General features: G+C 45.6%; 2 protein-coding genes across 2 annotated transcripts; one reads left to right on the forward strand and one right to left on the reverse strand.

Moving 5' to 3' along the window:
• Positions 1 to 311: 311 nt before the first annotated feature.
• Positions 312 to 3,087, reverse strand: LOC112243561. The gene is made up of 3 exons (XM_024411380.2): positions 1,883 to 3,087; positions 1,251 to 1,736; positions 312 to 1,099 (listed from the first exon to the last, which is right to left on the reverse strand). Exons 1-3 carry the CDS (start codon positions 2,715 to 2,717, stop codon positions 462 to 464), a joined length of 1,959 nt encoding a protein of 652 aa, XP_024267148.2. The 5' UTR covers positions 2,718 to 3,087; the 3' UTR covers positions 312 to 461.
• A 1,107-nt stretch (positions 3,088 to 4,194) lies between these two features.
• LOC112224970 (proline-rich extensin-like protein EPR1) lies at positions 4,195 to 18,201 on the forward strand. The gene is made up of 3 exons (XM_042320114.1): positions 4,195 to 4,237; positions 14,938 to 17,384; positions 18,148 to 18,201. The coding sequence occupies exons 1-3, from the start codon at positions 4,195 to 4,197 to the stop codon at positions 18,199 to 18,201; spliced, it is 2,544 nt and encodes an 847-aa protein (XP_042176048.1).
• The last annotated feature ends 4,964 nt before the right edge of the window (positions 18,202 to 23,165 follow it).

Here is a 23,165-nt window from a genome sequence, read left to right on the forward strand (position 1 = left end):
GGCCTGGTTTAGACCTGGGACACCAGGTGGGTGATTCCCCTCTAATCAAGGCCTGGTTTAGACCTGGGACACCAGGTGGTTGATTCCCCTCTAATCAGGGACTGATTTAGACCTGGGACACCAGGTGGGTGATTCCCCTCTAATCAGGGACTGATTTAGACCTGGGACACCAGGTGGGTGATTCCCCTCTAATCAGGGCCTGATTTAGACCTGGGACACCAGGTAGGTGATTCCCCTCTAATCAGGGCCTAGTTTAGACCTGGGACACCAGGTAGGTGATTCCCCTCTAATCAGGGCCTGATTTAGACCTGGGACACCAGGTGGGTGATTCCCCTCTAATCAGGGCCTGATTTAGACCTGGGACACCAGGTGGGTGTAATTCATTATCAGGTAGAACAACAACAAAAAACAGCAGTAATCCAGAACTTGTTGGGTAAGATTTGAATACCCATGATCCCTTGTTACTGGTAGAGCTCAGAGTCTGTCAGGGAGAGGCCCTGCTGTGAGGATGATGTCATTGTAGGCTGCATAATGTGCTCCACCATATTGTGTCCTCCATGTTGCCCCAGCATTAGAGAGGAGTTGAACTGGAGAGGAGGGTAGTTAACATTACCAGCCCCAGTCTCACAGTGACTTCTGTTGTACAAAAAACTGTTATTGTACTGCGATTGAGAGATGGCAGCACTGTTCCTCTGCGGAGTCTGAGTGGGGCCTGTGGTTTTGTGTTGTGTGTGGTGGCTAATCTGGCTATGATTCCCCAGCCCACTGTTCAGACTATTCCCCTGGCCCAGTCCCGGTCCAGTCTGTTGGTGTTGTGTCTGTTGGGTCATCTGAGTCAGTAGACAGGCCTGCAGCTTCCTCTTGGCTCTCCAGCGGGCCACTCTGAGCCGGGTCTTCTCCCGTCTCTCCTTCACCAGGTCAGCTAATAGAGGCTGGGGAAGGTTCTTCTCCATCTCCCTCTGACGGGTCTGGCTCCTCCTCCTCAGCTCAGTTCGTCTCATTTTAAACTCCTCGTACAGACTCAGGTCCTTGGGCCACGGACGCACCATGGGCCTGGGAGCAACTCCTGACATGGACATCACTGCCTGGGACAGCCCATCTGAGGATGAAGAGTACAAAAAAACATTACTTTAGATTGGATAAATTATATTTTATTGAACAGAAGCATAGTGACCACAACAAAGCAGTATTTTGACTTGGGACATGGCTGTAGATTATGGAACCATCATGTCTCGGGAGATTTAACTCACATGAACAAGAGTCAGCTGAGGTGAAGGGTGTATTCTCTGCTAAGGTCCTCTGGCTCTGTGGTGGACGGGGTGCTCTCCTATCCCTCTGGCTTTGAGAGCCTGGGATGGTCCTATGACTGTCCAGGAGGAGGTTGCCCTGAGTCTGCCTATCTAAAAGGTTGCCCTGAGAGTTGAAGCCTTCGGCAGCCAGGTTTATCAGCAGGGTCTCCACCTCCTCTGGTTCCTGTTTGATACAGATGATCTCCACCTCAGATTCCTCCTCTTTCACTTGGAACTGGGACAGGGGCTGGGAGGATGGCAGTACACTCCTGGCAGAGCAGTCTGCTCCGTCAGTCCTGGGAGGGGAGAGGACCAGCTGGGCCCCAGGGTCTGTGCTTGTCTCTGGTGGCTGTGTACTAATGGTCCACTCAGCCTGACACTCTTCTTCCTCCTCCCTCCTCTGGCTCTCATCAGACACCTCGGGGTCTAGGAGGGCTGGGGGCTCCTCTGGGGGGATAGAGAGGTAACATGGTGGTCAACAAACACGGGGAGGGCTATACTAGTTCAGTCAGGCCACCAATTTACATACACAAGCAAACACAGAATAATAGCCACATACAAAACCCGACAAGATCTGAGAAAAGACATCCTACCTTTCAAAGGTTCCAGATGCTCTGATGAACTATTCATTGCAGAGACAGTGGGTGTCAATGTCCGGTCCTCCAGAGTCTGGGAGATCACAGTTGTCAGATCATCGTGAGTGTCAAAGGATGTTGATGTTGCCCTAACAGTTACCATATTATCAGAGGGCTGGGTGGGCCTGACCAAGTTATCAGAAGGCTGGGTGGCCCTGACCAAATTATCAGAGGGCTGGGTGGCCCTGACCAAATTATCAGAGGGCTGGGTGGCCCTGACTAAATTATCAGAGGGCTGGGTGGCCCTGACTAAATTATCAGAGGGCTGGGTGGCCCTGACCAAGTTATCAGAAGGCTGGGTGGCCCTGACCAAATTATCAGAGGGCTGGGTGGCCCTGACCATATTCTCAGAGGGTATGGTGATGGTGACTCGATTCCTTGCCTGTACGTTTCCATTTGTAGTGGGAATTTGGTTGTTGTTTGGAACCGTCCTTCTCGGCGGCTGTGGTAAACCCGAGGACAGTGCGGCCTCGGAGGACCCGTGAATTCTGCGGGGATCAGAATGGCCGAATGCTGTCCGGTAGGTCTGATAAGTGGCAGAGTGCGCGTTCTCACCCAGAACGTTCATGTGTTTCCGCATGGTCTTCATCTGAGATCGGGATATCTCCAACATCTGTCTTATGTTCTCCGCCTCTTTCTCTTTAGCTACTACCTCCATCTTCAGCTCGTCGAATTTAATGCCGACCACTCTAAGCATCTCTCCCAACACCGTCTCAACAGCGGCACTAACCGCTCTCTCTATCACGGTACCCATCTGTCCCCGCATTAGGGAAATTGTTAGACTGATATCCATTTTTGTAAAACTGCAAATAACAACCTTTCAATTTGTTTATAACATCGGAGGTCAAATTTTATAGTCTGTCGTCCATCGTGAAATGCATAGCAAGCGATAGATTGCTGCTAACATCGAGCTAGCTAGCTACCCTCGTAGTAAGCGGAAAACCTGCTCCAGAGAGCTAACTAAACAAGCCAATTGAAAGGCTTTTCACTGTTTGTAAGTTATTAAATAGTAAAATGTCCCTGGCTAATTTTGAAACCAGAAGATGTCAGAGAAACTGAAAATATTTCAACTTCGGATCTATGTAAACAAATAGGTTCTCCTTTAATCGTTCCCGTGTTTCATCAAATATGTCCGATAGGATCGCCGGATTGGAGGTTTAAGTTCCGGGTAGGAGCATGACGAGAAATCTTTAACGGCCTTACCTTGGAAGGTATGCTATGCTGTGCAAATCGTGAACTCAACAGGTTACAATACGATATTATTTGTTAAAATTGGACTGAATATGGCTAGAACGTAGAATTAGCTCCAACAGTGCAGTAGTATCTAACAATTCACAATACACACAAATCTAAAAGTAAAAGTATGGAATTAAGAAATAATGTCGAAGTGGCACTGACAAAAATACAGTAGAATACAGTATATACATATTCAATGAGTAAAACAGTATGTAAACATTATTTAAGTGACCAGTTAGATCAGAATCGCTGTCATTGTCATTGGCCTGGACAAAGAATTAAGCTAGCTATTGCAGAACACCAACACAAGCAGACCAGAAACAGAAGTTTTTATGAAAATTACGTTTTGCCAAATCCAAACTGGCCTCCCTTTGGGGGCGTTTTGCTGCACATTGACAACCCATAGTGGAGCGCAGCTCAACGCTGATTGGAAAAGTATTTTATCAAGGGAGACCAAAAGCTTCCTGGCATCAATCAATCAAATGCTACCTCAGCAACATGTTGAACTCTTTTGGTCCAGACAGCATCAGATCCTGAGACAGGGGTGCTGAAAGATTTTATTTTAAAAATTAAAATATTGGTGAAATATTTGGGGAAGCCTGCCTTCCCTTGGCATCCATGAATACACACCACTGCTTCTGAACACATTTCTGTTGGTTGTCAATTCTTGCACATGTTTTCAAATACATACGTTTATGTTTGCTAGCTGGACAGTCAAGTGCTCAACTGTAAACCAATCAAAACTTGTTTACTATCCATGGTATATCTCTGCTGATCATGTCTGCCAATCACGTTATCCGTATATACTGTAAATAGTAGACAACTGGTGACTGTTTTACGGGAGGGGACGAGACAGCCCTTTACGTTGCTGGTTTCGTAGTTAATGGAGCCCCGTTATTTTGGTCAATAATCAACATTGGAACAGAAGGAGCACTTGAAGGAGCACTTTGGACCAGAACATTCCGTTTCGAAAGTGAACACAGTATTGCGTTTGGTTGCCAGATCTGCAGAGCTGTACTGAGACTGAGGTAGGCATGGCAGATGGCTCAGATGGGAGTAAGTCTGAGATGGATAAAGGTAGAAAGTGGATTAACCACAGATGGGGCCATAGAACAATGGGGACACAGATGGGGTCATAGAACAATGGGGACACAGATGGGGACATAGAACAATGGGGACACAGATGGTTACACAGATGGGGACATAGAACAATGGGGACTGGCTGTATCAAAACCGGCCGTGATTGGGAGTTCTATAGGGCGCCGCACAACTGCCCAGCGTCGTCCGGGTTTGGCCGGTGTAGGGCCGTCATTGTAAATAAGAATTTGTTCTTAACTGACTTGTCTAGTTAAATAAAGGGGGGGAAAAAGACAAGGCAAATAAACCTGGTAAATATCTCACATGACCTCACAAAACAAATACATTCTAAACCAGTTATAATTTGAACAGATAAGGATACAAATGCTTTAATGAGAAACAACACTGTTAATGACTATTTTATAGCTTTTATGAAATCTGTATACATCAGAAGGAAATAACAGTTGGACTGACAGAACATAACATAACTAACGACAATTAAGGGACATTTATGTTTAATCCAGTATGCACTACTGTGCAGAATGTATGTTTAATCCAGTATGCACTAATGTACAGAATGTATGTTTAATCCAGTATGCACTACTGTGCAGAATGTATGTTTAATCCAGTATGCACTACTGTGAAGAATGTATGTTTAATCCAGTATGCACTACTGTGCAGAATGTATGTTTAATCCAGTATGCACTACTGTGCAGAATGTATGTTTAATCCAATATAAATGAATGTACTGAATGTATTATACAAGAGACAATTCACAAATTCTAACAATGACTCAATAATTCATGCCTTCTGGTAGTGCAATAACATTAAAAAGTTATGGGCGGAGTTAGAATGTTGGCTGTCAGACATTTTACAATTTAAATGTTGCTTTAATCTGTCTATCTGCATATTTCAAGACATGGCATATTGGGGTGCAGTGTGATACCCAATGGGTTGGACTGAACCTTTCTCATCAATCATTTTGAGAGAAAAAAAATCTTAAACTGGAAATCAAATGACCCTCCATCATTAAAACAGTGGATGATTGAAATGACCCTCCATCATTAAAACAGTGGATGATTCAAATGACCCTCCATCATTAAAACAGTGGATGATTCAAATGACCCTCCATCATTAACAGTGGATGATTCAAATGACCCTCCATCATTAAAACAGTGGATGATTCAAATGCATTATTACCTAAATATGGGCTACAGAGAGAGGCAGAATAGTGCAGTTTGAAGCTATATGGCATGAAATATTGCAAGAGATGCCCAGGGGATGAGAGATGAAACGACCTATAGTCTAATACATTCCACTACCTATAGTCTAATACATTCCTATAGTCTAATACATTCCTATAGTCTAATACATTCCTATAGTCTAATACATTCCACTACCTATAGTCTAATACATTCCTATAGTCTAATACATTCCTATAGTCTAATACATTCCTATAGTCTAATACATTCCCCTACCTATAGTCTAATACATTCCTATAGTCTAATACATTCCTATAGTCTAATACATTCCTATAGTCTAATACATTCCCCTACCTATAGTCTAATACATTCCTATAGTCTAATACATTCCCCTAGTCTAATACATTCCCCTACCTATAGTCTAATACATTCCCCTACCTATAGTCTAATACATTCCTATAGTCTAATACATTCGTATAGTCTAATACATTCCCCTACCTATAGTCTAATACATTCCTATAGTCTAATACATTCCTATAGTCTAATACATTCCTATAGTCTAACTCTAATACATTCCTCTACCTATAGTCTAATACATTCCTATAGTCTAATACATTCCTATAGTCTAATACATTCCTATAGTCTAATACATTCCACTACCTATAGTCTAATACATTCCTATAGTCTAATACATTCCACTACCTATAGTCTAATACATTCCTATAGTCTAATACATTCCACTACCTATAGTCTCATACATTCCACTACCTATAGTCTAATACATTCCTATAGTCTAATACATTCCTATAGTCTAATACATTCCTATAGTCTAATACATTCCTATAGTCTAATACATTCCCCTACCTATAGTCTAATACATTCCTATAGTCTAATACATTCCTATAGTCTAATACATTCCCCTACCTATAGTCTAATACATTCCTATAGTCTAATACATTCCTATAGTCTAATACATTCCTATAGTCTAATACATTCCCCTACCTATAGTCTAATACATTCCTATAGTCTAATACATTCCTATAGTCTAATACATTCCGATAGTCTAATACATTCCACTACCTATAGTCTAATACATTCCTATAGTCTAACTCTAATACATTCCTCTACCTATAGTCTAATACATTCCTATAGTCTAATACATTCCTATAGTCTAATACATTCCTATAGTCTAATACATTCCACTACCTATAGTCTAATACATTCCTATAGTCTAATACATTCCACTACCTATAGTCTAATACATTCCTATAGTCTAATACATTCCTCTACCTATAGTCTAATACATTCCTATAGTCTAATACATTCCTATAGTCTAATACATTCCTATAGTCTAATACATTCCTATAGTCTAATACATTCCGATAGTCTAATACATTCCACTACCTATAGTCTAATACATTCCTATAGTCTAACTCTAATACATTCCTCTACCTATAGTCTAATACATTCCTCTACCTATAGTCTAATACATTCCACTACCTATAGTCTAATACATTCCTATAGTCTAATACATTCCACTACCTATAGTCTAATACATTCCTATAGTCTAATACATTCCTATAGTCTAATACACTCCTATAGTCTAATACATTCCACTACCTATAGTCTAATACATTCCTATAGTCTAATACATTCCTATAGTCTAATGCACTCCTATAGTCTAATACCTTCCCCTACCTATAGTCTAATACATTCCTATAGTCTAATACATTCCTATAGTCTAATACATTCCTATAGTCTAATACATTCCCCTACCTATAGTCTAATACATTCCCCTACCTATAGTCTAATACATTCCTATAGTCTAATACATTCCTATAGTCTAATACATTCCGATAGTCTAATACATTCCACTACCTATAGTCTAATACATTCCTATAGTCTAATACATTCCTATAGTCTAATACATTCCTATAGTCTAATACATTCCCTACCTATAGTCTAATACATTCCTATATAGTCTAATACATTCCTATAGTCTAATACATTCCCTACCTATAGTCTAATACATTCCTATAGTCTAATACATTCCTATAGTCTAATACATTCCTATAGTCTAATACATTCCCTACCTATAGTCTAATACATTCCTATAGTCTAATACATTCCTATAGTCTAATACATTCCCCTACCTATAGTCTAATACATTCCTATAGTCTAATACATTCCTATAGTCTAATACATTCCTATAGTCTAATACATTCCTCTACCTATAGTCTAATACATTCCCCTATATAGTCTAATACATTCCTATAGTCTAATACATTCCTATAGTCTAATACATTCCATAGTCTACCCTATAGTCTAATACATTCCTATAGTCTAATACATTTCCCTACCTATAGTCTAATACATTCCTATAGTCTAATACATTCCACTACCTATAGTCTAATACATTCCTATAGTCTAATACATTCCTATAGTCTAATACATTCCTATAGTCTAATACATTCCTATAGTCTAATACATTCATATAGTCTAATACATTTCCCTACCTATAGTCTAATACATTCCTATAGTCTAATACATTCCCCTACCTATAGTCTAATACATTCGTATAGTCTAATACATTCCTATAGTCTAATACATTCCTATAGTCTAATACATTCCCCTACCTATAGTCTAATACATTCCTATAGTCTAATACATTTCCCTACCTATAGTCTAATACATTCCTATAGTCTAATACATTCCTATAGTCTAATACATTTCTATAGTCTAATACATTCCTATAGTCTAATACATTCATATAGTCTAATACATTCCTATAGTCTAATACATTCCTATAGTCTAATACATTCCCCTACCTATAGTCTAATACATTCCTATAGTCTAATACATTCCCCTACCTATAGTCTAATACATTCCTATAGTCTAATACATTCCTATAGTCTAATACATTCCTATAGTCTAATACATTCCTATAGTCTAATACATTCCTATAGTCTAATACATTCCTATAGTCTAATACATTCCCCTACCTATAGTCTAATACATTCCTATTGTCTAATACATTCCTATAGTCTAATACATTCCTATAGTCTAATACATTCCTATAGTCTAATACATTCCTATAGTCTAATACATTCATATAGTCTAATACATTCCACTACCTATAGTCTAATACATTCATATAGTCTAATACATTCATATAGTCTAATACATTCCTATAGTCTAATACATTCATATAGTCTAATACATTCATATAGTCTAATACATTCCACTACCTATAGTCTAATACATTCATATAGTCTAATACATTCCACTACCTATAGTCTAATACATTCCTATAGTCTAATACATTCCTATAGTCTAATACATTCCTATAGTCTAATACACTCCTATAGTCTAATACATTCCACTACCTATAGTCGAATACATTCCTATTGTCTAATACATTCCTATAGTCTAATACATTCCCCTACCTATAGTCTAATACATTCCTATAGTCTAATACATTCCTATAGTCTAATACATTCCTATAGTCTAATACATTCCTATAGTCTAATACATTCATATAGTCTAATACATTCCTATAGTCTAATACATTCCCCTACCTATAGTCTAATACATTCCTATAGTCTAATACATTCCCCTACCTATAGTCTAATACATTCCTATAGTCTAATACATTCCCCTACCTATAGTCTAATACATTCCTATAGTCTAATACATTCCCCTACCTATAGTCTAATACATTCCTATAGTCTAATACATTCCTATAGTCTAATACATTCCACTACCTATAGTCTAATACATTCCTATAGTCTAATACATTCCTATAGTCTAATACATTCCTATAGTCTAATACATTCCTATAGTCTAATACATTCCTATAGTCTAATACATTCCCCTACCTATAGTCTAATACATTCATATAGTCTAATACATTCCCCTACCTATAGTCTAATACATTCCTATAGTCTAATACATTCATATAGTCTAATACATTCCTATAGTCTAATACATTGCTATAGTCTAATACATTTCCCTACCTATAGTCTAATACATTCCTATAGTCTAATACATTCATATAGTCTAATACATTCCTATAGTCTAATACATTCCTATAGTCTAATACATTCATATAGTCTAATACATACCTATAGTCTAATACATTCCTATAGTCTAATACATTCCCCTACCTATAGTCTAATACATTCCCCTACCTATAGTCTAATACATTCCTATAGTCTAATACATTCCCCTACCTATAGTCTAATACATTCCTATAGTCTAATACATACCTATAGTCTAATACATTCCTATAGTCTAATACATTCCTATAGTCTAATACATTCCCCTACCTATAGTCTAATACATTCCTATATTCTAATACATTCCTATAGTCTAATACATTCCTATAGTCTAATACATTCCTATAGTCTAATACATTCCTATAGTCTAATACATTCCTATAGTCTAATTCCTATAGTCTACATTCCTAATACCTATAGTCTAATACATTCCTATTGTCTAATACATTCCTATAGTCTAATACATTCCTATAGTCTAATACATTCCTATAGTCTAATACATTCCACTACCTATAGTCTAATACATTCATATAGTCTAATACATTCCACTACCTATAGTCTAATACATTCCTATAGTCTAATACATTCCTATAGTCTAATACATTCCTATAGTCTAATACATTCCTATAGTCTAATACATTCCCCTACCTATAGTCTAATACATTCCTATAGTCTAATACATTCCTATAGTCTAATACATTCCCCTACCTATAGTCTAATACACTCCTATAGTCTAATACATTCCTATAGTCTAATACATTCCACTACCTATAGTCTAATACATTCCTATAGTCTAATACATTCCTATAGTCTAATACATTCCTATTGTCTAATACATTCCTATAGTCTAATACATTCCTATAGTCTAATACATTCATATAGTCTAATACACTCCACTACCTATAGTCTAATACATTCCTATAGTCTAATACATTCCTATAGTCTAATACATTCCTATAGTCTAATACATTCCTATAGTCTAATACATTCCTATAGTCTAATACATTCTTATAGTCTAATACATTCCCCTACCTATAGTCTAATACATTCCACTACCTATAGTCTAATACATTCCACTACCTACACCCTAAAACACCCCAACATCATGGCTAAATTCCCAATCTGGCCCTCAAACCATCACGGTCACCTAATAATCCCCAGTTTACAATTGGCTCATTCATCCCCCTCCTCTCCCCTGTAACTATTCCCCAGGTCGTTGCTGCAAATGAGAACGTGTTCTCAGTCAATTTACCTGGTAAAATAACGGATAAATAAATAAAAAAGTCACCTACACATTTAGGCTCTGAGATGTTCCCTCTTTAGCCTATAGGGAAGAAGAGTAATCTTGTTTTTAGAATAAAATGGTTGAGTATAACTTTATTTTTGACATCCCCTCTAGCTAGCTAGCTAATTTATATTTTCAGTTTATATCCCTACTCTTAGTTAACGTAGCTAGTTATGGCTAGCTGCGTCATGTCTGTTCTAGCTAATGTTAGCTAGCTAGCTATCCCCCAACCTGTGCCAGCTAACATCCAAAAAACACACTAGCTCATTGAACAAAGACCAACATATCTGTATATTACATTTTAACATTATGTAAAAAATAATCTTAGCTAATTACTATTTATAATGATTATGTCTTGGCTACATTTGGTGTTTTGGCTACTCCTGATGTAGCCGCCTGCTAGACTGGAGTGGTTCCCGCCATCTGACTGATGTAGCTAGAGAGGACGAGAGAGCGAGACAGGGTCCTTCTAACGATCACCTTTTACACTAGCTAGCTATCCCAAAACAAGTTACATAGCTAGCTACAATCTACAATCCTGACTCCTAAAATGGACAGAAATTAAATTAAGTAAATATGTTGGGTAATTAAACTGTAGGTTTATGTCCTATTGAATAACTAACTAGCCACGGTAAGTTTGAAAATAACGTTGGCTAACGTTAGTCACGATTAGCCTACAGCTAACGTTAGCTAGCTAGCTACCTAGCATAAACAACCTAACTTTACTGTAGCTAGTTTAAGTCACATTACAGTAGCTTAGTTGGAGGCCATGGTTATCTAATGTTAGCTTGCTGTCTCTGCCTGGCCGGTTCCCCTCTTTCCACTGGGATTCTCTGCCTTTAACCCTATTACAGGGGCTGAATCACTGGCTTACTAGGGCTCTTTCATACCGTCCCTGGAAGGGGTGCGTCACCTGAGTGGGTTGATTCACTGATGTGATCTTCCTGTCTGGGTTGGCGTCCCCCTTGGGTTGTGCCGTGGCGGAGATCTTTGTGGGCTATACTCGGCCTTGTCTCAGGATGGTAAGTTGGTGGTTGAAGATATCCCTCTAGTGGTGTGGGGGCTGTGCTTTGGCAAAGTGGGTGGGGTTATATCCTCCTGACCCCTCCTGTCTCAGCCTCCAGTATTTATGCTGCAGTAGTTTGTGTCGGGGGGCTAGGGTCAGTTTGTTATATCTGGAGTACTTCTCCTGTCCTATCCGGTGTCCTGTGTGAATTTAAGTATGCTCTCTCTAATTCTGTCTTTCTCTCTTTCTTTCTTTCTCTCGGAGGACCTGAGCCCTAGGACCATGCCTCAGGACTACCTGACATGATGACTCCTTGCTGTCCCCAGTCCACCTGGCCGTGCTGCTGCTCCAGTTTCAACTGTTCTGCCTGTGATTATTATTATTTGACCATGCTGGTCATTTATGAACATTTGAACAGCTTGGCCATGTTCTGTTATAATCTCCACCCGGCACAGCCAGAAGAGGACTGGCCATCCCACATAGCCTGGTTCCTCTCTAGGTTTCTTTCTTTTGGCCTTTCTAGGGAGTTTTTCCTAGCCACCGTGCTTCTACACCTGCATTGCTTGCTGTTTGGGGTTTTAGGCTGGGTTTCTGTACAGCAATTTGAGATATCAGCTGATGTACGAAGGGCTATATAAATACATTTGATTTGATTTAGCTAACATTAGACTAAAGCTAGCTATAACATTCATGTAGCTGCCTAGTCTAAGGCATATCCTTATTAACAATGACCCATTGTAATGATTGTTTTAAAATACATATATATATATCTTACCTTTATTTAACTAGGCAAGTCAGTTAAGAACTCATTCTTATTTTCAATGACGACCTAGGAACAGTGGGTTAACTGCCTGTTCAGGGGCAGAACGACAGATTTGTACCTTGTCAGCTCAGGGATTCGATCTTGCAATCTTCCAGTTACTAGTCCAACGCTCTAACCACTAGGTTACCCTGCCGCCTCTACACTCTAACCACTAGGCTACGCTCCCGCCCCATGTTTAACCTACAGATAGGTGGGTGCTAATCGAGTGGCAGGAGGAACCAACCCAAATGTGATATTGTACAAGACAACAAATGACTCATAGAGGACATCCACCTGGGGGAAATGTTGTGTGGGAGGACGAGAGTCCTGGGGGAAATGTTGTGTGGGAGGACAAGAGTCCTGGGGAAAATGTTGTGTGGGAGGACAAGAGTCCACCTGGGGGAAATGTTGTGTGGGAGGACAAGAGTCCTCGGGGAAATGTTGTGTGGGTTGACAAGAGTCCTCCTGGGGAAATGTTGTGTGGTTGGCTGGCTGTGCTTCTATGTCTGTCTGGCTGGTTGTCCTTCTATGTCTGTGTGGCTGGCTGTGCTTCTATATCTGTCTGGTTGTCCTTCTATGTCTGTCTCTAATGTTTGCATGTATATGTTAAACTGGTGATTCTTATATTATTGTTTAGGTAATGTTTGCCTAATTGTTGCTGTCTATCAACTCACACATTTATAGAGCACAAAAAGAAATTGATGAGGAAATTACTCAAACTAAAGGCACCTGAGAGTCAAAGGAAGGACGTGGAGCCCTAAAGCAAAATACAAACAAAGACTAAGCACCCATGCACTCCCCCCAGCACTGCCCCATCCCCCAGCACTGCCCCACTCCCCATACACTCCCCATACACTCCCCCAGCACTGCCCCACACTGCCCCATACACTCCCCCATACACTCCCCCCCATACACTCCCCCCAGCACTGCCCCATACACTCCCCATACACTCCCCACTACACTGCCCCATACACTCCCCCCAGCCTCCCCCTCCCCAGCACTCCCCCATACACTCCCCATACACTCCCCCAGCACTCCCCATACACTCCCCCCCCATAGCACTCCCCATACACTGCCCCCATACACTCCCCCAGCACTGCCCCATACACTCCCCATACACTCCCCAGCACTCCCCATACACTGCCCCATACACTCCCCCAGCACTGCCCCATACACTCCCCATACACTCACTGCCCCACTCCCCAGCACTCCCCATCCCCATACACACTCCCCCATGCCCCATACACTCCCCCAGCACTGCCCCATACACTCCCCATACACTCCCCATACACTCCCCCATACACTCCCCCATACACTCCCCCAGCACTGCCCCATACACTCCCCCAGCACTGCCCCATACACTCCCCCAGCACTCCCCCACTCCCCACACTCCCCCATACACTCCCCCAGCACCCCCATACATACACTCCCCCCAGCACTCCCCATACACTGCCCCATACACTCCCCCCCACACTCCCCCAGCACTGCCCCATACACTCCCCATACACTCCCCATACACTCCCCAGCACTCCCCATACACTGCCCCATACACTCCCCATACACTCCCCATACACTCCCCCAGCACTCCCCAGCATACACCATCCCCCCACAGCCTCCCCCATCCCCCACACTCCCCATACACAGCACTCCCCATACACTCCCCCAGCACTCCCCATACAGCACTCCCCATACAGCACTCCCCCAGCCCCCCATACTCCCCACACTCCCCCATACAGCCCCACTCCCCCATACACTCCCCATACACTCCCCATACACTCCCCATACATACACTCCCCCCCATACACTCCCCATACACTCCCCATACACTCCCCATACACTCCCCAGCCTCCCCATACACTCCCCCAGCACTCCCCATACACTCCCCATAGCACTCCCCCCAGCACTCCCCCATACACTCCCCCATACACTCCCCATACACTCCCCATACACTCCCCCATACACTCCCCCATACACTCCCCCATACACTCCCCCTCCCCAGCACTCCCCCCCCCCAGCACACTCCCCCAGCACTCCCCCACACTCCCCCAGCACTGCCCATACACTCCCCCACAGCACTGCCCCATACACTCCCCACTCCCCATACACTCCCCCAGCACTCCCCACAGCACTACTCCCCCATACACTCCCCACAGCACTCCCCCCCCATACACTCCCCTCCCCCCATACACTCCCCCAGCACTCCCCATACACTCCCCCACAGCACTGCCCCATACACTCCCCCATACACTCCCCATACACTCCCCCATACACTCCCCAGCACTCCCCCATACACTCCCCCATACACTCCCCCACAGCACTCCCCACTCCCCCACACTCCCCCCCCCAGCACTCCCCCAGCACTGCCCATACACTCCCCAGCACACTCCCCCAGCACTGCTCCATACACTCCCCCAGCAGCATACACTCCCCCAGCACTCCCCATACACTCCCCCAGCACTCCCCATACACTCCCCCTCCCCCTTAGCACTCCCCCATACACTCCCCACTCCCCAGCACTCCCCCATACACACTCCCCCAGCACTCCCCATACACTCCCCAGCACTCCCCCCCCATACACTCCCCCAGCACTCCCCCATACACTCCCCCCAGCACTCCCCATACACTCCCCCATACACTCCCCCTCCCCCATACACTCCCCCCATACACTCCCCCATACACTCCCCCAGCACTCCCCATACACTCCCCCAGCAGCACTCCCCCATACACTCCCCCAGCACTCCCCACACTCCCCCATACACTCCCCCATACACTCCCCCACACTCCCCATACACTCCCCCAGCACTCCCCATACACTCCCCACAGCACTCCCCATACACTCCCCCACAGCACTCCCCCATACACTCCCCATACAGCCCCACTCCCCATACCCCCCACAGCACTGCCCCATACTCCCCACACTCCCCCAGCAGCACTGCCCATACACTCCCCACAGCACTCCCCCATACACTCCCCCAGCACTCCCCCATACACTCCCCCAGCACTCCCCCATACACTCCCCCACACACTCCCCAGCACTCCCCACTCCCCAGCACTCCCCCACTCCCCCCATACACTCCCCAGCACTCCCCCATACACTCCCCCCAGCACACTCCCCCATACACTCCCCCCCAGCACTCCCCCATCCCCCACACTCCCCCATACACACTCCCCCAGCACTCCCCCATACACTCCCCCCCAGCACTCCCCAGCACTCCCCCATACACTCCCCATACACTCCCCCAGCACTCCCCATACACTCCCCAGCACTCCCCCAGCACTCCCCCAGCACTCCCCATACACTCCCCCAGCACTCCCCCCCACTCCCCCCAGCACTCCCCCATATACACTCCCCAGCACTCCCCATACACTCCCCATACACTCCCCCAGCACTCCCCATACACTCCCCCAGCACTCCTCCCATACACTCCCCCAGCACACTCCCCCATACACTCCCCCCAGCAGCACTGCTCCATACACTCCCCCCATACACTCCCCCAGCACTCCCCCATACACTCCCCCCCCCAGCACTCCCCCATACACTCCCCCAGCACTGCTCCATACACTCCCCCAGCACTCCCCCCATACACTCCCCCAGCACTGCCCCATACACTCCCCCAGCCCCCCCATAGCACTCCCCAGCATTCACCCCCCCATCCAGCACTCCCCACAGCACTGCCCCACTCCACTCCCCCCAGCACTCCCCCATACACTCCCCCAGCACCCCATCCCCCCCCCATACACTCCCCAGCACTCCCCATACACTCCCCACATACACTCCCCCAGCACTCCCCCATTCACACTCCCCCCAGCACTCCCCATTCACTCCCCCAGCACTCCCTCCCCATCACAGCACTGCCCCCCCATACACTCCCCCAGCGCTCCCCCATACACTCCCCCAGCACTCCCCCCCCATTCACTCCCCCCCAGCACTCCCCATACAGCACTGCCCCATACACTCCCCCAGCGCTCCCCCATTCAGCACTCCCCCCCATACAGCACTCCCCATTCACTCCCCCCCAGCACTCCCCAGCACTCCCCACAGCACTCCCCACAGCACTGCCCCCATACACTCCCCCAGCGCTCCCCCAGCATACACTCCCCCAGCACTCCCCCATACACTCCCCCAGCACTCCCCATAGCACTCCCCCAGCAGCACTCCCCATACACTCCCCCCAGCACTCCCCCATACACTCCCCCAGCACTGCTCCATACACTCCCCCCCAGCACTGCTCCCCCATACACTCCCCCCAGCACTCCCCATACACTCCCCCAGCACTGCTCCATACACTCCCCCACAGCACTCCCCCATACACTCCCCCAGCAGCACTCCCCCAGCACTCCCCCCATACACTCCCCCAGCACTGCTCCCCATACACTCCCCACACTCCCCCAGCACTCCCCCATACACTCCCCCAGCACTCCCCATACACTCCCCCCAGCACTGCCCCCCATACACTCCCCCAGCACTCCCCCATTCACTCCCCCAGCCAGCACTCCCCACAGCACTGCCTCCCCATACACTCCGCTCCCCCATACACTCCCCATACACTCCCCAGCACTCCCCCATACACTCCCCCCCAGCGCTCCCCATACACTCCCCATACACTCCCCCAGCGCTCCCCCATTCACTCCCCAGCACTCCCCCATTCACTCCCCCAGCACTCCCCCCAGCACTCCCCACAGCACTGCCCCCCATACACTCCCCCAGCGCTCCCCCATACACTCCCCCAGCACTCCCCATACACTCCCCATTCACTCCCCCAGCACTCCCTCACTCCCCCACAGCACTGCCCCGTACACTCCCCCAGCACTCCCCATACACTCCCCCATACACTCCCCATACACTCCCCCATACACTCCCCCATACATCCTCCCTCATACACTCCCTCACACTCCCCCAGCACTCCCCATACACTCCCCATACACTCCCCCAGCTCCCCATACACTCCCCCAGCACTCCCCATACACTCCCCCAGCCCTCACTCCCCCATACACTCCCCCAGCCCCACACTCCCCATTCACTCCCCATACACTCCCCCAGCACTCCCCATACACTCCCCATACACTCCCCATACACTCCCCACAGCACTCCCCCAGCACTCCCCATACACTCCCCATACTCACTCCCCCATACACTCCCCAGCACTCCCCACTCCCTCATACACTCCCCCATCACACTCCCCAGCACTCCCACTCCCCCATACACTCCCCCACTTCATACTCCCCCATACACTCCCCCAGCACTCCCCCAGCACTCCCCCATACACTCCCCCAGCACTCCCCATACACTCCCCATACACTCCCCCCATACACTCCCCAGCACTCCCCATACACTCCCCATACACTCCCCCATACACTCCCTCATACACTCCCTCATACACTCCCCCATACACTCCCCATACACTCCCTCAGCACTCCCCCATACACTCCCCATACACTCCCTCATACACTCACCTAACTGTTGTTATTTCCTGTCACTGTTCCTCATGTAACACACACAGAGTTTTTTTCCATCCTGTGAACTCTACCCCTCTCATCTCTCTCCTGTCCTCCTCAGTTAACAGGGCCTGTAAACAACAGTAAGACTGACAAACACAGAAGGCAGCACTGAACAGCCGTGCAGGCGAAGGTAACACCCCACACAGTCTCAAACTATCCTGTCTCCCTTTAAAACAAAGTTTAATACACATGGATACTCACAGATGTTGTTGGTGTGCCAGATGGATACTCACAGATGTTGTTGGTGTGCCAGATGGATACTCACAGATGTTGTTGGTGTGCCAGATGGATACTCACAGATGTTGTTGGTGTGCCAGATGGATACTCACAGATGTTGTTGGTGTGCCAGATGGATACTCACAGATGTTGTTGGTGTGCCAGATGGATACTCACAGATGTTGTTGGTGTGCCAGATGGATACTCACAGATGTTGTTGGTGTGCCAGATGGATACTCACAGATGTTGTTGGTGTGCCAGATGGATACTCACAGATGTTGTTGGTGTGCCAGATGGATACTCACAGATGTTGTTGGTGTGCCAGTTTACCATTGCAGACCTCAGTTTCCCTTCACACCAATACACATAAGCTGTTCCTGTGATGTCACCATTACTCTCACTTGTTACAAAATATTCTTTCACCATATTTATTCAATATCTTTTATTTCTCTCCCAGGAATCATATTTTTGCAGTGCTGGTGAAATGGACAATCAAACATGTCAGCTGTTGCTTCGTTGGATAATACAATTTTAATGCAATTTATATCTTGTACAATCTATCCATTATTTTGAAAGAATATGAATTGTCCTAAATTAAATTCTCTGAACAATGACGAAGGAATCCAGCAGGTTGTCCTACAGGAAAATGGCCACCCTGCAAATCTTGTGGAATTACCTGCAGGACTCTTACCTACAGGATATCCCACAGGATTTTGGGGCCATTTTGGTGTAAGACAATTCCAATAGGCAGTCCTTCAGGATTTATTTGAGGACTACTAGGATCCTGTAGGAATCCTGCAGGAAAGTGGCCCCGGAAATCTGGTGGGATATATATTCTGCTGGATTCCTGTAGGACTTTTTTGTAAGGGCTGAACAAATTGGAGGTCTTGTGAGCGGAAAAACTTGAACGTTGTGAGAAATGGTTGCAACTTCCTGTGCGTGTTTACAGTGAACACTGAGACTGTACCCTTACAGTTTTAGACAGTACCCAATAGCCTATTATCAGGACTCAGGCTAAGACAGTGAACACTGAGGCTGTACCCTTACAGTTTTAGACAGTACCCAATAGCCTATTATCAAGGACTCAGGCTAAGACAGTGAACACTGAGGCTGTACCCTTACAGTTTTAGACAGTACCCAATAGCCTATTATCAGGACTCAGGCTAAGACAGTGAACACTGAGGCTGTACCCTTACAGTTTTAGACAGTACCCAATAGCCTATTATCAGGACTCAGGCTAAGACAGTGAACACTGAGGCTGTACCCTTACAGTTTTAGACAGTACCCAATAGCCTATTATCAGGACTCAGGCTAAGACAGTGAACACTGAGGCTGTACCCTTACAGTTTTAGACAGTACCCAATAGCCTATTATCAGGACTCAGGCTAAGACAGTGAACACTGAGGCTGTACCCTTACAGTTTTAGACAGTACCCAATAGCCTATTATCAGGACTCAGGCTAAGACAGTGAACACTGAGGCTGTACCCTTACAGTTTTAGACAGTACCCAATTAGCCTATTATCAGGACTCAGGCTAAGACAGTGAACACTGAGGCTGTACCCTTACAGTTTTAGACAGTACCCAATAGCCTATTATCAGGACTCAGGCTAAGACAGTGAACACTGAGGCTGTACCCTTACAGTTTTAGACAGTACCCAATAGCCTATTATCAGGACTCAGGCTAAGACAGTGAACACTGAGGCTGTACCCTTACAGTTTTAGACAGTACCCAATAGCCTATTATCAGGACTCAGGCTAAGACAGTGAACACTGAGGACAAATTAGTTTATAGCCTCAACTCAGTTTGAACACTGCTACACAGTTTTAGACAGTCACATCTCAGGCTAAGACAGTGAACACTACTGACTTCAGACTAGTCCTCAGGGGTGAATGGTACTGGGTTACCTTCAGACTAGTCCCGGGGAATGGTACTGGGTTACCTTCAGACTAGTCCTGGGGGAATGGTACTGGGTTACCTTCAGACTAGTCCTGTGGGGCCGGTACTGGGTTACCTTCAGACTAGTCCCGGGGAATGGTACTGGGTTACCTTCAGACTAGTCCTGGGGAATGGTACTGGGTTACCTTCAGACTAGTCCTGGGGGCCGGTACTGGGTTACCTTCAGACTAGTCCTGGGGGACTAGTCCCGGGGAATGGTACTGGGTTACCTTCAGACTAGTCCTGGGGGAATGGTACTGGGTTACCTTCAGACTAGTCCTGTGGGGCCGGTACTGGGTTACCTTCAGACTAGTCCTGTGGGGCCGGTACTGGGTTACCTTCAGACTAGTCCCGGGGGAATGGTACTGGGTTACCTTCAGACTAGTCCCGGGGAATGGTACTGGGTTACCTTCAGACTAGTCCCGGGGAATGGTACTGGGTTACCTTCAGACTAGTCCTGTGGGGCCGGTACTGGGTTACCTTCAGACTAGTCCCGGGGAATGGTACTGGGTTACCTTCAGACTAGTCCTGTGGGGCCGGTACTGGGTTACCTTCAGACTAGTCCCGGGGGAATGGTACTGGGTTACCTTCAGACTAGTCCCGGGGGAATGGTACTGGGTTACCTTCAGACTAGTCCTGTGGGGCCGGTACTGGGTTACCTGCAGACTAGTCCCGGGTGGTTTTTGGGGGTTGTAGAGCAAAACGGAGAACACCATCGTGTTCGTGAGAGTCTAATCTTTCCATAGAGTGGACATAGTTTGTAGGCCAAACCACTTTCCACCGTAGAAATGGAAGACCGACATAGGCGATTTTGGTGGATTGAGACAGAGCCCATTGTCACGACTTCGGCCGAAGTCGATGCCTCTCCTTGTTCGGGCGGTGTTCGGCAGGCGACGTCACCGGCCTTCTAGCCATCGCTGATCCATTTTCCATTTGTTTTGTCTCGTTTTTCCACACACCTGGTTCTCATTGTCCCTCATATGTGTTGTGTATTTAACCCTCTGTTTCCCCCATGTCTTTGTGTGGTATTGTTTATCTGTGTTTAATGTATGCGCACGTTAGTCTGGTTGCGCTGGGTTATGTTTACCCGTGTTCATTGTGCCATGTGCTTTTGGTTCGCCTGAATAAAAGGCTCCGTGTGCTACCTAACACCTGCTCTCCTGCGCCTGACTTCCTTACAGCCACTTACGCGGACACAGGAGATTGTGGTGGATTGAGACTGAGCCCATTCAAAAAATACATTTCTCTATCTTAAACAGACACATTTTTTATTTTATTTTAAATTTGACCCATTTTTCTCCCCAATTTTGTGGTATCCAATTGTTAGTAGCTACTATCTTGTCTCATCTCTACAACTCCCGTACGGGCTCGGGAGAGACGAAGGTTGAAAGCCATGCGTCCTCCGATACACAACCCAACCAAGCCGCACTGCTTCTTAACAGAGCGTGGGCGCGAACCCAGAGTCTCTGGTGGCACAGCTGGCGCTGCAGTACAGCGCCCTTAACCACTGCGAGGGAGGCCCAAAACAGACACATTTTGATGGGAATTTTTGTAGAATTAAATTATACAGGTGTGTCAATAGACTCTCAAAGTTAAATATTGTTGAAATGCAGATACAGTTGCAGCCATGTATATTGGCACCCTTGCACATTTCTTAAATTATTCCCTATTTCTTCAAAGAAATTAATTGAAATTGAAAAAACACTTCTTTTTTAAACCTTATTTTCTAAATTAAAATTGTAAACTTAAAGAAAAATGGCATGGACAAAATTATTGGCACCTCGGAGCTAGTGCTTGGTAGTCCATGGCCAAGATAACTGCAGACAAATGCTTCTTGAAGCCATCAGTGAGCACCTTTCTACTGCTAATTAGGCAGCAAACTGCTCTAATTATTCAATGTTTTCAAGGTGCAACTGCTGTTTTCAGATCTCATGGGAGGGTATGGATGTGATACCGATCTGGACTCAACGCTGGCCACTCCAGAACAGCCTTAACATTTCTTCTTGAATCATTCCAAGGTGCTTTTAAGTTTTCACGTTTTATCAGTCATATGTACAGTGTACGGATGTCCAACTAAATGCTTACATTCAGGTTCCTTCTGGACATATCAACAGCAATAAGAACTAATAAAAGATAAGAACAAGAGAGCCCTGTATACATTACAATAAAAACAGAATAACAAAACATACGTGTACAAAACAATATAATTCAGCACACAATAACAAACATATTTAATAAAAGAAATCACATTCAACTACCATTATTAATAATCAGTGTGAATAAAAAAAAGTTTAGATCATATCAGTTCATTCAGAGCGTTCAGACTCTGGCTACAGGAGGAGGCAACAGATCTGGGACCAGGCTACAGGAGGAGACAGCATATCTGGGACAAGGCTATAGGAGGAGGCAACTGATCTGGGACCAGGCTACAGGAGGAGACTACAGATCTGGGACCAGGCTATAGGAGGAGACAACCGATCTGGGACCAGGCTATAGGAGGAGACTACAGATCTGGAACCAGTCTATAGGAGGAGACTACAGATCTGGGACCAGGCTATAGGAGGAGACTACAGATCTGGGACCAGGCTATAGGAGGAGACTACAGATCTGGGACCAGGCTATAGAAGGAGACTACAGATCTGGGACCAGGCTATAGGAGGAGACTACAGATCTGGGACCAGGCTATAGGAGGAGACTACAGATCTGGGACCAGGCTATAGGAGGAGACTACAGATCTGGGACCAGGCTATAGGAGGAGACTACAGATCTGGGACCAGGCTATAGGAGGAGACTACAGATCTGGGACCAGGCTATAGGAGGAGACAACAGATCTGGGACCAGGCTATAGGAGGAGACTACAGATCTGGGACCAGGCTATAGGGAGACTACAGATCTGGGACCAGGCTATAGGAGGAGACTACAG

The sequence above is a fragment of the Oncorhynchus tshawytscha genome, linkage group LG03 (genome assembly GCF_018296145.1).
Source record: "Oncorhynchus tshawytscha isolate Ot180627B linkage group LG03, Otsh_v2.0, whole genome shotgun sequence".
Taxonomy (NCBI): domain Eukaryota; kingdom Metazoa; phylum Chordata; class Actinopteri; order Salmoniformes; family Salmonidae; genus Oncorhynchus; species Oncorhynchus tshawytscha.